This window comes from Callithrix jacchus, chromosome 8 (genome assembly GCF_049354715.1).
Source record: "Callithrix jacchus isolate 240 chromosome 8, calJac240_pri, whole genome shotgun sequence".
NCBI classification, from domain to species: Eukaryota; Metazoa; Chordata; class Mammalia; order Primates; family Cebidae; genus Callithrix; species Callithrix jacchus.
This window is the reverse complement of record NC_133509.1, coordinates 42,034,224-42,053,092: the sequence shown is the minus strand read 5'-3', so window position 1 is coordinate 42,053,092 and position 18,869 is coordinate 42,034,224. Positions and strand designations below refer to the sequence as shown.

Genomic DNA, 18,869 nt, shown 5'->3' with positions numbered 1-18,869 from the left:
ATTTCTTGATACCTTTGCATATATCAGATTGTTTTTCTTAGGCTCCTTAAACACATACTATGTTTTACTTAGAGGATGTGCCATTATTCAGCAGTACCAGAAGGAACCAATAGGAAGTGCAAATGGAGCCTAATATGTTCCAGAGAAGGCAGCCAAGCTCACACTCACCAGGGAACTGTATCTACAAGACAGTGAATCTGAAATGGTGAATCACAAATTTGCTACATTGAGAATGCCTTATAAAGTCCCAGCATTCTCTTATAAAATCTGTTTTTCCCTCACTGAAAAATATCCGTTCAGATATGAAGATTCAACGTAATAAAAATTCCTATTGACTGTCAAAGTTAATTTATTAAAATGTTTCAAATAAACTTACAGCTGGAGCCCATTAGGCTATTCCTTAAAATTTACTTCCTGCAATAAGATTCCAAGAATATCTTAAGTTCAAAGTCCCTTGAAATGTAACTTCCATAAGTTGCTAGGAATTTTAAAGTGTAAAAAAGTATACTTACACCAAAGTTGGTTGCAGCAAATCGATCTGAGGCAGAAACCTGTACATTTGTTGAAATGGTTGTGTGAGCATAGAAAGCATTTATATTAGCCAGTAAGGTGCTCATGACGGCAGGGACACCAGGGCACATGTATTTAGAAGACAGACATGAAAAGTGCCTGAAAGACAAAAAACATAAAGTGCTTTTAAAACAAAAATTGATTCAGTGCCTCTTTCAATGATATGAAGCTAAAACCAAGTAAAAAAATTAATTAATTTGTGCAACAACAGAGCTTCTAATATAAGCAATTAAGTAATTCCGCAGCTACATCTATGAAAAGGAGAGAAAACTGCACCATCTCTAATTGAAAGAAAAACAATTTTGGCCTTTTGAAAATTTCTCATTCACAAATGTAAAGTGGCTTAATTGGAAAGTAATTTGCCCTTTTTGGCCATGGACGCTGCTGAGAAAGTGTTGTTAAAGTCTCCCTTGACACTGCTGTCATGTTGAAGTCAGAGTTTTCTAAAGACTGAACAGATGCAGAAGCTCTGCATCAGAGGATTGAGCTTTGAAAAAGTAAATGCAAGTCTGAGGAGAGATAGGGAACACTCACAGACTGTGTGGTAATGAGAGACCCAAAAACCAAGCACTACAGGGGCTTTAGGTTTGTCACATATGCCACGTGGAGGAGGTGGATGCAGCCATGAACGCAGGCAGGGCGCACAGGTAGATGGAAGAGTTGCAGAAACAAAGAGAGCTGTTTCAAGAGAAGATTCTCAAAGACCAGGTACCCACTTAACTCTGAAAAGGACCTTTGTTGGTGGCACTAAAAAGACACTGAAAGACAGTACCCGAAAAATTATTTTGAACAATACAAGAAAACTGAAGTGATTGAAATCATAACTCAGGCAGTGGCAAGAAAAGGGGTTGTACTTTGTAACCTTTGATGACCATAACTCCATAAATACGATTGTCAATAACTGGTCATTAGAGAAATGCAAATCAAAACCATTGAGATACCATCTCACACCAGTTAGAATGGCAATCATTAAAAAGTCAGGAAACAACAGACACTGGAGAGGATAAGGAGAAATTGGAATGCTTTTATACTGTTGGTGGGAGTGTAAATTAGTTCAACCATTGTGGAAGAAAGTGTGGCAAATCCTCAAAGATCTAGAACTAGAAATATCATTTTGCCCAGCAATTCCATTACTGGGTATATACCCAAAGGATTACAAATCATTCTACTATAAAGACACATGCACATGTATGTTTATTGTAGCACTGTTCACAATAGCAACAACTTGGAACCAACCCAAATGGCCATCAGTGACAGACTGGATAAAGAAAATGTGGTACATATATACCATGGACTACTATGCAGTCATAAAAGGGATGAATTTATGTCTTTTACAGGAACATGAATGAAGCTGGAAACCATCATTCTCAGCAATCTAACACAAAAACAGAAAACCAAACACCATATGTTCTCACTCATAAGCAGGAGTTGAACATTGAGAACACATGGACATAGAGAGAGGAACATCACAAACCAGGTCCTGTTGGAGGTTGAGGGGCTAGGGGAGGGATAGCATTAGGAGAAATACCTAATGTAGATGACAGATTGATGGGTGCAGCAAACCACCATGGCATATATATACCTATGTAACAAACCTGCACGTTCTGCACATGTATCCCAGAATTAAAAATATATATATATGCATATATAATATATGCATATATTATATATATATAATATATATGCATATATTATATATATATAATATATATATAAAAGAAAGAAAAGAAACACTTTACTATAAATGGCCACACTGTGAGGTAAGAAAAGCCCTGTCAGAGCAAGAGATGGCTAGTGCCTCACCCAGTCGAAGAGGTCAAAGAAGTCCTAAAAGCTTTTGTGGTAATCATGGAGGTGGTTTCAGGGGGATAACAACTTTCTCCATGGAGGAAAGTTTAGTGGTTGTGTGGCTTTGGTGGCAGCTGTGGTGGTAGTGGATATGGTGGCAGTGGGGATGAGTATAATGGTTTGGTAATAAAGGAAGTAATTTTGGAAGAAGTAGTGGAAGCTACAACAATTTTGGCAATGATAAGAGTCAATATCCAAATGTTTGACCAATGAAGGGTTAAAACTTTGGAGGTGGAATCTCTGGTTCCTGTGGCCATGGAGGTCAATATTTTGCCAAACCAGGAAACGAGGTGGTCAAAACGGTGATTCCAGTAGCAGCAGTAGCTATGGCAGTGGCAGAAGATCTTAATTACTGACAGGAAACAAAGTTTAACATCAGAAGAGAGCCAGAGAAGTGACAAGAAAGCTACAGGTTACAACACAGTTGTGAATTCAGCCAGGACAGGGGTGACACTGCCTAGCTGCTGTCAAAGAAGCTTTAGACAATACTTGTGTCAAAAAAGTTTTAGACAATACTCATATGTATAGGCAAAAAACTCGAGGATTATACTTGTGACTAAATATATAACAGGTGATTTTAGCTTCTGTTTTATGTAAAGCATTCCAATAAATGTTTTTAAGGCAGATTTTTTGCACATTTTCAACTGATTAATAAATATAATAGTTTGATCACAATGCTGAATAAATGCACCTTTTTTTAACAAAGAACATAATTTGCCACAAAGATGTGTAAACTCAGCTATGAATGCTCCATGTACACACCAAAAGTACAATTTCCATTGAAATTTAGCACCATCAGAAAACAACTATTCAGGAGTCTCCCCTCCTTCTTCAACCCTCCTTCTACTTATTTTGGTTCCCAAAATGCCATATTTTAACCAAAATGTTCTTTCTCATTTGCATGCCTCTCACAGTTGTAAAGTAGCAAGACATCCTCTTCTCATTACACACTGAATGAACAAGTAAACGTAACATCTGACTTGAGTCCAGTTTGTATGGTCTTTCAGGAAGAAATATCTTCCGTAAGCAATTCCCTTTTCTAAGCACTTTGTTACAGGCAAGATTTAATTAGGCAAACAAATGAATAATGAGAACAGATTGAATTATGCCAGCTTTAAGCTTAAAGATCATTTCTTTTAAACCTTGAATAATGGTATCATTTATACCCATCAAAAGCACAAAGTGTCCAATTTTGTTACATCTCTCAAGGAAATCTGTTTCATTTGAACTGTAACAAAAGACTTGAAAATGGAAAGCACAGCTTATGATAAAAGTGAAAGATAAAATATACATAGAGAAAAGAAAATGTCACTGTATAATGTGATCCTATTTTGCTCTCATATCTTACTATGCCACTGAGGCATCTATACATTTCTGACCTTTGTATTACTGAACTCATACATAAACAGCTAGACCTGAGTGACTCTCCTATAAAAAATAGATGGTGGTCCTGAAAACAATGGCTTTCCTTAGATTATAACCAGGTAGCTTGCTACCTACCTTGTCATAATACTGATTACAAAAAAGGTTAAATCTTTAAAGGCGCATCTTCAAGAATCATGAATAAAAATTTATGCCATAAGAGTTCCATGATTTGTGCGACTTAACCCTGCCATCACATTATTAATGACGCCTTCTTTAAGGAAATAAGTGTTATGACTTTATTATACACTAAATGTATTATAATTAATCTGTATTGAGAATCCACAAATAATATAGTTTATTTGATAAAAAGAAATTATTTAAAAAATAGAAACAAAAAATTCTTTGAGCTATGCTATCATATTTCCTTTTCTTTTCAACAATTCACAAGTAATTACATTCGTCAGACTGAAATCACAGGTCAAGACTTGTGGAAAATGTAATGCATAAAATGGTGTAGGTGACAATGAAAGATCTAGGGGGAAAAAGAGATATAGAAACACCATAGTCAATTTTGCAAATACACTGTTAAGACACTCAAAAACTCAGGGTTTATTACCCAGACCATGCATTGTGTATTTAAAGGGATACTGGGGTCATCAGGCTGAGTAATCTTATTCTTGGTTTTAAACATGATTGGAGTTCTCATAAAGCAGCCATGTTACTCAGGCTTTACTTTTATAGCTGCCACCTTGAGATTTTTGGGGCTTGGTTAAGGAGGCAACAGCAGCTTAGTGGTTACTTTAAGTATAGATAGTACAGTAACACAGGGATAAATTAAAATTAATTAGGCAAACAGATGTAAGATGTAATATAACAGTGAATGGTAATTACTGATAGAGAAATTGTGCATGCTTTTTCAGGACAAAGAATGACCTGATGCTAAATAATAAAGATACACAGATTCTTAGACATGGAGAAAAAAAAAAAACCTTAGAGATCACTCGATTGAACCTCCCTCTCAAATCTAGAAACTTTGTTATGGGATTCCTGACTGATAGTCATCATCCCTTTGTTTGTCTACATCAAGTAACGGGGAGCTCACTACTTTGGAGGGAACTCGTTTCATAGTTGGACAACTATAAGGGAGCCCGTGACATTGACATCTGTTGCATCCCATGCCAACGGCTATAATTCAGAACACCGAGTATAAAGTTAAAGCACAATTGAAATGAAGCTATCATGAACAGTGTAAGGGAAATGAACTGTTCTGCCCAAGGAAAGGTAGCTTAAAAAGTCAAAACAATCTGTGAGAGGCATACAAATGCAAAAGAATGTTTTGGTTAAAATATGGCATTTTGGGAACCAAAATAAGTAGAAGCAGGGTTGATGAAGGAGGAAGACTCCTGCATAGTTGTTTTCAGATGGTGGTAAATTCCACTGGAAATTGTACTTTTGGTATATTCACAGTTCATTTTATACAGCTTTGTGGCAATTTTTTTTTTTTAAATCTGATTAAAAATGGCCAAAAGACCTGAATAGACAGTTTTCAAAGGAAGACACAGAAATAGCTAAAAGGTATATGAAAAAATGTTCAACATCATTAATCATCAGGAAATTGCAAAATAAGGCCACATCAGATATGACCTCACTCCTATTAGAATGGCTATTATCCAAAAAACAAAAGGTAAGATGTGTTGGCAAGAATGTGGAGAAAAGGAAATCCTTGTACAATGTTGGTGGGAATGTAAATTAGTGCAGCCATTATGGGAAATAGTATGGCAGTTCCTCAGAAAACGAAAAAAGAGGACAATCATATGATTCATCATTCCCATTAATGGGTATATCTGCAAATAAGATAATAAGCAGCATGTCAAAGATATATCTGCCCTCCCATGTGTATTGTGTCACTATTCACAACAGCCAAGGAATAGAATCAACCTAAGTATCTATCGACAGATGAATGGATAAAGAAAACATGGATATATATGCAGGAGAATACTGTGCATTCATAAAAAGAAGAAAATCCTGCCATTTGCAACAACATGGATGAACCTGGAGGACATTAAGTGAAATAAGCCAGACAACAGAAAGGCAAATACAGCATGATCTCACTCATATATACAGTCTAAAAAGTTGAAGTCGAAGAAGTAGAGAGTAGAAACGTATGAACTAGAGGCTGGAGCAGGTGGGGTTGCAAGGTTGGGAAGATCCTGGTCCAAGGATATAATATGATATTTGAATGGGGGCATAAGTTCTAAAGATCTGTTTTACAGAATGGTGACTATCGTTAATGATGATATTTTATATTTGTGAAAAATGCTGCGAGAATGGATGTTAAAAGTTCTCCCACAAAATGGTAACTCTGTGAGATGATGCATATGTTAATGAGCTAGATTTAGCCATCCCACAGTGTATATTTACTTTAAGGCATCATGTTGTACATTATGAATATGTATAATTTTATCTGTCAGTTAAAAAAAACTAAATAAATTTGAAAGAAAATGACACAATTACTGAACAATGCTCACTTCTTAAAAGTCATCTGAGGGAAATATAAATGCAGTATGGGAAGATTAGAGGTATGAAAAACCATTCTTTGCCTATTTTATTCTTTGAGATGGTTAAGCAAATATCTTGATGATAAAAACACCCTAAGAAATTGTGGTTTTTGAATATCAGAGCAATGTTTCATGACCAAAATGAGAGGTTAACAAATAATTCATAGATTATATGTAAACATTTATATAATTCAGGAAACATCATGTATATAAGTGCAGTCTTGAGTTACATAGTTTAATACAATATTTGCTATGCATTTATCATTAATGCTAACATATATTATTCACAGAAAAATTAGAAAAAAATAATGTCAAACTTATGTTCACACTTAAAACATCCTCTAAGAATAACTTCAATGTATAGTCAAATAGTAAGTATACTACGTTATCCTATGAAAATTGATTAGAATTAGTATTAGAATTTATTCCAAGAGTTTTCTAGTGTTTAACCATTTATTTCCTATTGAAGCCATCTGGTCAGGGTACTCTTTCTTCACTGACTATGTACTTACTATATTCCTGGCAATCTTTTTAGGGGTAAGGATCTGGAGTTGATTAAAACATAGCCATGATCTAATGAAATCATACTCCTAATTGAGAAACACATACCTCAAATCCTAATTTTGTTGTACAACAGAAAGTGTAATCATAGAGGCAGCCAAAAGGTTTGGCTGGGCCATAGGATAAAGGAGCGATCTGGAGGTGCAGGGCAATTCTCCAAAGGCAGAACTGAATCCCATAGTGGTGAATAGTAAGTGTTTCTCTAGAAACACAAGGACTACGGATGAGAGTTGAGGTAATGATTATGGAAGAGTGAAGAGTTTAGCATCTTTTCAAGTTGGTTCAGCAAATACTGAACACAGCTAAATGGCAGATACTATATTAGCTTTAGGTATGAAGTAATGAATCTCCTTCTAGACTACTGTGGGAGTCAGTCACATAATAAATTTAATAGAGTTATATAAAAATTATGAAAAAGGCATAGCAGAGTGCTATGGAGACAATGAGTTGAATGTATATATTACAGCCTGGTGAGGAGGGTCAGGGAAGACTTAAAATGAGGCTGGGCTAATAGTCAATGACTGACTAAGAGATAGCCAAGCCTGGCATAAGGTTTGCTATCACTGATGGATAAAAAATATATTCCAGAAGAATGAAAAAGTACAAATCAAGGCACTACGGAAAGAAATAAAATATTGTGTAAAGTGAACTCTAGCAATTTTAGGTTAACAGAGCCCAAATTTCCAGGACAACATTTAAGATTGGTATGGCCAAAGATAAGGTTGAGGGGTTTATAGAGAGCCTTGTGTAACACGTTAGAAAAGTTGAATCTATTCTATACATCAAATGACATTTTGGACAAAGTTCAAAATCTTACAGGGCAAATATAAGTTAAAAAGTATCAGCAAGGAACTCTAGTTCTTCAACATGTAATAAGACATGACATAATCAGATCTGGATTTTAAGCAGATTAATTTGATGGGAGGAGCATGTAGGAGGATGAGTTTAAGGAAGGTGAAAGTAAAGAGTCCAATTAGGAGGATATGAAGGGAAGAGATGATGGATGTCTGAACTAGGGTAGTAGTGTGTAGATGTTGATGAGGAAATGGATTTGAGAAATATTCAGAGAGGAAAAACTGTCAGGACTTAGAAGTGATGAGGAGAGAGGGATGGGGAAGAGAAGAAGTTAAGTTTCAAGGTTCTAGTTTGGGTGACTACATGAACGGTTCTTCTGCCAAATGAGCTCAGAACTAAAATTTGGAAAAAAATTGGAGGTGGGGATTATATATCCCATTAAGTTTGAGCTTAAGGTGCTCACAGAGCTTCCATGTTGGAATGTTGTTGGTTTTTGATGACATGGACTGAACACCTAGATTTGGTATCATTAGCATGAATCATCAGAAACCATGAGAAAAGATAAGATTATCTAGTGAAAATATGGACAATAAACAGAGAAATGTTAGAGAATGTCACCTGGAAAATAGCAATATACAAGGAAATGATGCAAGAAGAAAATAAAAGTAAATTCTATAATTGTGATGAAAGAAATACAAGATAGGTACAAGTAAACCCAGGAAGCCGGAATCAGATCAGGGTAATCTCGATAAGAGGATGATTGATATTGTTAAGTGAAGCAAGAGTTTCATAAAATAAGGACAGAAAAGAAATTATTAGACTGAACAAATAACCATCATTATTACCTTAGCAAGATCAGCGTTCATAGAGTGACAGGGGTTTGCCGGAAGAGGAAATAAGAAGGAAAGTGAAGAGATGACAAGGGATGACCAAGGTAAAGTAGGTCAAGGCTGAACCTTGATTCATACAGTATCTAGCTAAGGAGTTTTGACTTTCTTATGTGAACTCTATGAAGCTACATGAGATTTCTACAGAAAAAAACTAGCATTATCATATTAATTTGAAAATATGACTCTGAAGGTGTATACAGATGGATTCAAATGAGCAGGTACTGGAGGCAGAAAAACAATTTAGGAAGAGTAGAAGTGAAAACGGAAACTTCTGCCATGCTTCCAATATGAACGACCACTTCACATACCACAGTCAGAAAAAAAAAATACGTTGTACCTTGAGATAATTAAAAAATCGTAGAATTACTTTCTGCTTCTGATCTCCAAAATACAAAACCTTGAATTTTTTTCTCCAGTACCCAAACATCCTAACAAAACAATCTTAAGCCTAATTCTGACAATATTATAACTTAAGATTTAGAATGATCTCTGAAAATATGAAACCAGGTAGGAAAGCTGCTGTTCTCATCACAAACAGCATGAAAACATCAAGTAAACTAGGTAGCCTTAGTAATTCCAACTTTGTCTTTAAATACTTAATTGTTTTTGTTTTGCCAATGTTTCTGAAATCTAATGCCCTCTCTGTATTTGTTGTAATTAAACATTTCTTTCCTTTTTAAATTTTTTTTTCTTTAAAGTCGCAGAGCAGGTAAGTTTCTCAAAGATTGGAATTCAGGAAATGTACTTCTAGAGACTCCTTCTTAACCAACCACCAGGGTATAGCTTCTCTTAATTTATACTCCTCACTCTCTCTTTAAAAAAAAATTCAAACAAAATTATTTATTTTTAATTGACAAATAAAAATTATACGTTTATCATGGACAATATGTTGGCTTGAAATATGCATACATTATGGAATGGCTACATCAAGCTAATTAACATTCATAATACTTCACATACTTATCTTTTTATGTGGTGAGAAAACACAAAATCTACTCACTTTGCTGTTTTCAAGAACACTATACCTTGTTATTAACTATAGTCACCATGCTGTAAAATAGATTTCTGGAATTTATTTTTCTATCTAACTAAAATTTTGTATTCTTCGACTAATAGCTCCACAACTTGCCTCCTTTCCCTAAGCCCTGGCAACCACCATTTTGCTCTTTATTTCCATGAATTCCAGTTTTTTTGGTGTCACATATAAGTGAGAGTATGCAGTATTTGTCTTTCTGTGCCTGGCTTATTTCTCTTAACCATAATATTCTCAGGGTTTAACCGTATTGCTGCAAATGAAAAGATTTCCTTCTTTTTTAAGACTAAAAGGAAGTATTCCATTGTGAGTACATTTTACATTTTCTCAATGTATTCATCCATTGATGAACACTTAGGCTGATTCCATGTCTTAGTTATTGTGACTAATGCTGCAGTGAACGTGGGACTGCAGATACATCTTTGACATAATGATTTTATTTACTTTTGCCCTTTCTTTTCAATATTGTGTATTACTTACATATGTATCTGTTCCATCTGGAATATATTTGGTTTATGCTTTGTTAACTTTTAAAAGAAAAAAACATTGTGTTATTGATTTGACTTATTCTACAATAATTTAATGATATTTTAAAGTATTATTATAGGTTCATACAGTTTTATATTATATACTTTAAAGGTTATGCAGTTTTATTTAAAAAATAAATAAGTTTTTACCTTAATCAAAGATAAAAAATTAATTCTTCTTATCAAAGAATTAAAGGTTGAATTATCTTTATTCTTAGTACTTAAGGTTACAAAGAGGCTTTTAAAATCAATAATAAGCAAAATTTGAATTAGCAAAATTTAAGATACATATATCCAGCCCATATTTAGCACAGTGTTTTCTTGTATATATCAACTGACCAACAAACATTACTGAATAAAAGCAAATTAAAATAATATGAATCAAAATGTAAACCTAAGGTATTTATGTAAATTTTAGAGGACTGGGCATGTGCTTGAGTATGACAGTTTATCAAAACATCCAATTATATTGTGAAAATTTGGCAGAAGTACCTAGCAGTACTGTAATAACAATGGCTACTTTGAAGGTGAATATGAGTCTACTTATAATCAGTATGCTGAGAGCAGTATTTTAAATTTTCTAGAGCATTAGACATGTATTCCTCTTAGAAACTGACAGATATATTTTACATTCTAATTAGAATTTAACTGAGATGATTTCTGGGGTATGATGGCTGGTAGCTAGCTGCACCTGATTCAATCCCTGTAAGCATCCCATGGAAACTTCCAAGAAAACCAAAAAGGATGCAAATTCACAGCAGTATTGGAAATTAAAGTTACCAATCAAAGATTTCCCAGTTTCTGGAAGGAACTTTTCCTAAATTTAGACAGCTGTCTAGTTGGAGAACTATTCAGTGACTGCCTAGTATTTAAACTCCTAAAACACTAACCTGACCACAGAGGAATGGGAGGGTGTTTCTGAGAACCTTCCAATGTCCGCCCTCTGTATCAGAGTTCTGGGGCGGAGACTGCTGCCAAGCAAGGCTATCAATCACTCCCTATTTCATGCTAATGGCCACCCCAGGCAGTAGAGCTTTTTCTCCTTTCCCACACCTTCTCACTCTATATCCATTAAAGAGTATACAACTCCCAAGATTGTAATACTGCCTGTACAATAGAGAATGAACAATGGGATGTGAAGCTACTTAGAAGAAAGTGCTAGAAGAACGCTGGGAACAATATACCCTGGGGATTATATAGAATCTTTTATGCTCTGCTTTTAGCAAGACAAAATTTACTGGTTGTTTATATTGTTCAGAAAAAGAAATATGCTTAGAAAAGCCACTAATAGAAGCTGAAACATATTTTTCCCTAGTCTAAAAGAGTGCTTCATTTGAATAAAGAAATGGCAGAAAGTAGAAAATTTTTAGGGGCTGGCCTTTCAGTTTAAAGTTTGCAGGTGGATGCTGACAACATCCAGGTGGTCAGCAAATACATATTCAAAGAAACCCTGTAAGCTACTAAAACAAGCAGGATAAAGAAATTTGACTATCCCAACGCACGACACACACAAAAAGATATGTGTATATGTCTACATGAAAACACAAAAACAAACACCCAGCAGGAAATACTGCTAAATTATATTATCACAGTTGGCACTAAATATATTATCTCTGGTTGGCACTAAATATTTTTGTTGTTTAAAATGTACACTGTATATTTTTAAATGTAGCATTAATGTGTTTTATTACCCTAGCCAGAAAAAAATATAGAAAATTACATCTTAAATTTTGCTAATTCAAATTTTGCCTATTGTTGATTTTGAGTCTCTTTGTAACCATAATCACTAATAAGATATTTAACATGTTTTTTCTTTCTGTTTAACTAAATTAAATATTTATTTGTATATATTTTCCTTTTGAAGAAAACTGCATAACCCTTAAAGTATATAATGCCAAACTGTACAAACTATAATAGTTTTAAATATCATTGAAAAAGTTTTTGTTGAAGAAGTTAAACAAATCACTGACAAAATGACTTTTTTCTTGCAAAATATATTACCGACAAGTAATTTCTAGTTAGGAATACATGTCTCATGATATAATAAAACTATTGTAAAATAGATATCAGTTTAATTTTACTTAATAAATTTATCAAGATTTTAAAAGATATTAATAGAATGATCTTGGTGCATAACTTCCTAAGGCAAAATAAAGATATGAGAATGGTAACTATGTGAATATCAAAAAAGGCTAATAAGCAAAACCCAGCATTTCTCTTAATGCTACTTTTCATTCCACTAGATTTTTTTATTACCAGTTTTAATAACAAATTAACATTAACGCAGTGTTTTTGTTGTGAGCTAACTAATCAGCAAAACTTCTGTTTTTGGATTGAAAGAAAATGAGAATTTGTTCAAAAATTTAAATATGACTCATAAATTTAGTCACAGTTAAATTAAACACATTTTAATACACCTAAAGATTAAAGATACAATACTTAGGAGTAGTTGCCACCTCTTAGAACTTATATTAAAATCATCTTCTTAGAAATAACTAGAGACTTGGGATTTAAACGAACAATTGAAGGCCAAGATTAAAAGCTTAATCATTTGATACTGATATTAAAAAATAAAATGCTGAAACTGAGCAATAAAATTTTCAGGTCACTCCAATGAGTATAATTTTTTCCCAGTTTGGTAAAAATACCTATCTTTTTCTAGAAACTGATAAAACAAGTTATATTAAAGAAGGTAGCTTCTGTACCAGAACGATAGCCTACATTGAACTTGTCTTTTCATGACTGTAAATAGTAAATAATTATGCAATTGATATGATAAAGGTAGTAGTAGTATGCATCAGACTACACATTCCTTGGATGGTTGAAGGAAGAAAGAAAAATAGACAAATCTTAGTAAAGGAAAAATATGAATCAGGATTAGTGGCTGCATTTCTTTGAAACCTTGAAGAAATGGTCAGCAAAGTGTGTATGCATGTGTGGATAGACAGACAGATGACAGATAGATCGATGACAAATGATAGATGGATAGATAGAGATAGAGATAGAGATAGAGATAGAGATAGAGATAGAGATAGAGATAGATACAGTATGTGGAGGGATAGAGAAAATCTAGGTGGCCAATTTAGAGTTAAAAGTACCACGGCATAAAGATGCTTCATTCTAGACCTAACCCTCTACTGTGACCTTTGAAAGTAACTATATTACTTCTAGATTCAGTTTTTCCATCTGCAAAATGACAGGATTTTTAGATCTAATCCTTACATGCTCTAACACACTATGCCTTTCTGAGTATAAATAACACGTTGGCTGTGTCCAGCTACATGCATTACTTCTCTCTACCATCAACATTTAATTCTATTGCAGCCAGGGGTTAGGAAAAATAACAAGAAAGAACTGGACATGGAAGTCAGCCTGAGGCAATCTTTGCTCTTTGCAGAGCTTTCAGCTGATGGGCTTCTATAGGATGTTCAATTTGGCAGATGTCCACCTCCATGTTTATATGGGTTCTCTCTCTACGTGTAGTTACAGTCAATGCAAACATGTTCTTGCTTCTAACCATATCTGTTGAAAATCATTTACTTTTAACAGCTACAGTTCTAATACTACTTAAATTATTCTCAAGGTAGAAATAGGATTAGAAGTACAACTAGCAATTAAAAATGACTGATGCAGAGGTGCTGCAAACCACCTCCTCAAAAACCAAAGTACATCTTCGAAAAGAGAAAAAGGTCAAAAAGTACTGATGCAATCTCTGGAAATGTTTAATATTCTTCCCAAAAGACATGATTTATTCCCAAAAGACATGATTTAAAACAATGGATTAGTAATATTGAAACATTTGACTTTACTTTTGCAAGCAAATGGTGTTAGTGTCAGAGCAATTCAAGAAATGGAATTTTAGTTCCATGGGAAAAGTTAGAGTAATAAACACTAAAAAGATGACACTTATTGAAAATAATGAAACATGGTACTAACATAAAAATAGACACATAGATTAACTGAATAAAAAGCCCAGAAATATATCCACACATTTACAGACAAATAATTTTCAACAAGAGTGCCAAATCTCACTCTCGTTGTACACACAGTGAGGAAAAGACAATCTCTTCAGCAAATGATGTTAAAAAACTGGATGTCCACATGTAGAAGAATGAAATTTGACCCAACCTTATCTCACACCATATAAAAAATCGACTCACTTTGGGAGGCTGACATGGATGGATCATGAGGTAAGGAGTTTAAGACCAGTCTGACCAAGATGGTGAAACCCTGTTTCTACTAAAAAATACAAAATATTAGCCAGGTGTGGTGGCAGGTGCCTGTAATCCCAACTACTCAAGAGGTTGAGACAGAGAATTGCTTGAACCCAGGAGGCAGAGGTTGCAGTAAGCAGAGATCACACCACTACACTCCAGCCTGGGTGACAGAGCGAGACCCCATCTCAAAAAAAAATCAACTCAAAATTGATTGAAAACTTGAAGGTAAAACCCAAAACTATAAAACTATTAGAAGAAAATACAGAGGAAAACTGCATGACATTGGTCTGCGTAACAACTTATTAGCTATAAACTCAAAAAGCACAGGCAACAAAGCAAAAATAGACAATAGGATTTCATTAAACTAAAAATTTCTTCACAGCAAAGGAAACAATCAACAAAGTAGGGAGTTGCCCTATAAAGTTGTGAACTATACATTTAATAAAGAATTAATCTTCAAAATATAAAAAAAAACTCAAATATTTCAACAGCAAGAAAACAAACAACATGCTTTAAAAATGGTCAAGGGATCTGAATAGACATTTGCCTGAATAAGACATACAAATGGCAAATAGTGATGAAAAATCTTTAACATCACTAATCATCAGAGAAATACAAATTAAAATCACAATGAGCTATCACCTCACTCCTATTAGAATGGCTATTACCGAATAAGGTAAAAGATAAATCTTGGCAAGGAGGTGGAGCAAAGAGAATCTTGTACACTGTTGATGATAACATAAATAAGAACAGCAATTATGAAAAACAGTATGAAGCTTCCTCAGAAAGTTAAAAATAGAACTATTACACAAGCAGGCATTTTTACTATTGGGCTTATAGTCAAAGAAAGTAAAATCATTATGTCAAGAAATATCCACAAGCCTATGTTTACTGCAGCGTTTCTCACAAAAGCCAAGATACGGAATCAACCTAAGTGTCCATTGACAGATAAATGGATAAAGAAAATGTATATAAATACAATGGAAGAGTACTCAGCCATAAAAGTTAAGGAAATTTTGTCATGTGCAACAACATGGATGAACTTGGAGAACATTATGTTAAATGAAATAAGCCAAGCACAGAAAATCAAATACCATATGATCAGCCCACTCATATGTGGAATATTTTTTAAAAAGTGGAACTTATAGAATTGGAGAGTAAAATGGTAGTTACCAGGAGCTGGAGTTGGGTAGGGGGTTGGGGGTTGGGAGATGTTGGTCAATGTATAAAAATTTTCAGTTAGGTAGGAGGTTTAAGTTCAAAATGTCTATTGTACAACGTTGTGACTACAGTTAATAACATACATTGTATTCTTGACAAAATGCTAACAGCCTGGAAGTGTACTCACGACAAAAATAACTATGTAAGGTGATGCATATGTTAATTAGCTAGATTCAGTCATACCATAATGTATACATACTTCAAAACATCATGTTGCATATAATAAATACATAACATTTTATCAGTCAATTTAAGAAAGTCAAAAAAAGTGAATAGTGATATAGTTACTGGCATGTTTTTGGCTAAAGCAACTGTTACAAGGTTATTAACCATTAATCGTCAAAATATTATTGGCCTAATGTATCTTTCAAATAACACATCTGGATTCATTTCACTTGCTATTTTTGAACAAAAGAAATAAAATAATCCTCTAACTCACATGCCAGTACAGAGACAGGTGTCCAAAATCACACTGAACTTGGGGTTTTCAAAGGATAGAAATACCTTTCATCTAAAGTTTAAAATTAATGAACAGAATAACAAGGTGATTGGAAAGAAGTACCAAAAGGAAGACTATGATTCTTAGATTGTTGGAAGCTATTTCAGAGGTATGCAAAGTGAAAAGAAAGACTATTCACATTTCTGATGGGGACAGGGGAGGGATAGCATTAGGAGAAATACCTAATGTAGATGACAGGGCGATGGATGCAGCAAACCACCGTGGCACGTGTATACCTATCTAACAAACCTGCACGTTCTGCATATGTACCCCAGAACTTAAAGTATAACAACAACAACAAAAAGAAATACACTAAAACAATATTCATCACATTTGCTCCCCCAAATTCAGATCGGCATGTATCTCAGTGGTAAAATTGTATTCATTCTTGTCACTAAAGATGACTCAAATGCTTAAATGTCAATTCTCCATTAACCAAAATCATCATAGCTTCTCAAAGATGCTATGGGTTGCTGAAGCCCAATTATGGGGATTTTGAGTACAAGGGAAGTGGTGTGTAACAGGAAAGTAAAGAAAGGCAGAGATTTTAGAGGAAGACAGAAGTTGAAGGGCAGGTTAGGGTGGGACCCTCGGGCTGCTCATCAGATTTCTCAACACTTCTCCTCATCGGGCTTGGATTTGCTTCCTCTTTACCTCTGCCCTTAGAGCCTCCATGCTTGTTGTTATTTAATTTCTTACCTTTCTTGCCCCAAGAACTAACTTTTACTGCTATTTCTCTATTGCCTTGTGCTGCGGTCTGAATGGTTATGTTCATAAAAATCTTATATGTTGAAACCTATTACTCAAGGTAGTAGTATTAGGAGGTGAGGCTGTTGAGAAGTGATTAGGTCATGAGCAGGGAGACCCTCATGAATGGGATTTTAGTTGTCTTATAAAAGAGACCCTAGAGAGCTTTCAGTCCTTTGGCCATGTGAAGTTTGCACACAGTGAAAAGACAGCCATCAGTGAACAAGGAAGTGGCCCTCATCAGACACCAAATCTGATGGAATCTTAATTTTGGTTCTAGCATCCAGGACTGTGAGAAATTAATTTATGCTGTTTATAAGTCACTTATAAAAATTTATGGTATTTTTATAGCAGCCTCACAGACTAAGACATTCTATATAAGTCCTCAAACTTTACATACTCAGAAAATGTCTGTTGAATGAATTAATTCTTATCTTCTAGAATATGGGCTTCATGAGAAACTACACTGACTTCTTGTTCACTGCTGCAACCATAGTAAAATTTCTGGCACATGATAGGCATTCAGTAAGTATTTCTTTTTCTTTACACTTCAAGTTTTAAGTGCAGATCATGCAGGATTGTTACATAGGTACACACATGCCATGGTGGTTTACTGCATCCATCCCCCTGTCATCTACATTAGGTCTTTCTCCTAATGTTATTCCTCCCAATCCCCCCACTCCCTGCTATCCCTGCCCTACCCTCTTACCCCCCAAAAGGCCCCAGTATGTGATGTTCCCCTCCATGTGTCCATGTGTTCTCATTGTTCAACACCCACTTATGAGTGAGAACATGCAGCGTTTGGTTTTCTGTTCTTGTGTCAGTTTGCTGAGAATGATGGTGCTAGCATCATCCACATCCCTGCAAAGGACATGAACTCATCCTTTCTTATGGCTGCATAGTATTCCATGGTGTATATGTGCCACATTTTCTTTATTTAGTCTGCCATTGGTGGGCATTTGCATTGGTTCCAAGTCTCTGCTATTGTAAACAGTGCCACAATGAACATATTCGTGCATGTGTCTTTATAACAGAATGATTTATAATCCTTTGGGTATAATCCTTTGGATATATAATCCTTTGGGTATATATATAATTTATAATTTATAAATTATAAATATAATTGTAATTCCAAAACAATTAATGGAATTGCTGGGTAAAATTGTACTTCTATATCTAGATCCCTGAGGAATTGCCAAACTGTCTTCCACAATGGTTGAACTAATTTATGCTCCGATCAACAGTGTAAAAGTGCTCCTATTTCTCTACATCCTCTCCAGCATCTGTTGTTTCCATATTTTTTAATGATTGCCATTCTAACTGGCATAGATGGTATCTCAATGTGGTTTTGATTTGCATCTCTCTAATGACCAGTGATGATGAGCTTTTTTTTCATGCTTTTTGGCTGCATAAATATCTTCTTTTGAAAAGTGTCTGTTCATATCCTTCACCTACTTTTTGATGGGGTTGTTTTTAGAATGAATGAGTCAATTAAGCAGCACCCTTTATTACAAGTAGACTCCTGGCTTAAGCAGTTAACATAGACTGGTGACTTTAAAGTAAACTGCATCCAAACAGTTCTGGTTTAATTATAAATTAGGTAAAGATGGCCACTGCCAGGGTACAGGTTGTTTGTTAAGCACATCCAGGTAAAAAACAACAGCCAGGTGCAATGGCTCACATCTGTGATTCTAGCACTTTAGGAGGCTGAGGCAGGCAGATCATGAGGTCGGGAGTTTGAGACCAGCCTGGCCAACATGGTGAAATGCTGTCTCTACTAAAATACAAAAATTAGCCGAACATGGTGGCACATGCTTGTAGTCACAGCTACTCAGAAGGCTGAGGCAGGAGAAATGATTGAACCTGGGAGGCGGAGGTTGCACCTAGCCGACATTGCTCCACTGTGCTCCAGCTTGAGCGACAGAAATGAGACTCCATGTCAGAAACAAAACAAAACTAAACTAAACTAAAAAACAACAATTTAATGCTTTCCTCTCCTTTGGTATTGTAGAGGCATAACCATAGCCTAACAGAATCT

The 18,869-nt window shown here is 34.8% G+C and overlaps 1 protein-coding gene across 1 annotated transcript in view; it reads right to left on the bottom strand.

Annotated features, from left to right (window-relative positions):
- Positions 1-18,869, bottom strand: part of UNC13C (unc-13 homolog C) — a 640,690-nt gene that overhangs the window by 315,208 nt on the left and 306,613 nt on the right. Inside the window, exon 13 of the mRNA XM_054239666.2 lies at positions 513-669. Within this exon, the coding sequence (XP_054095641.2) occupies positions 513-669 (157 nt within the window). The remainder of the gene's footprint in view (positions 1-512; positions 670-18,869) is intronic.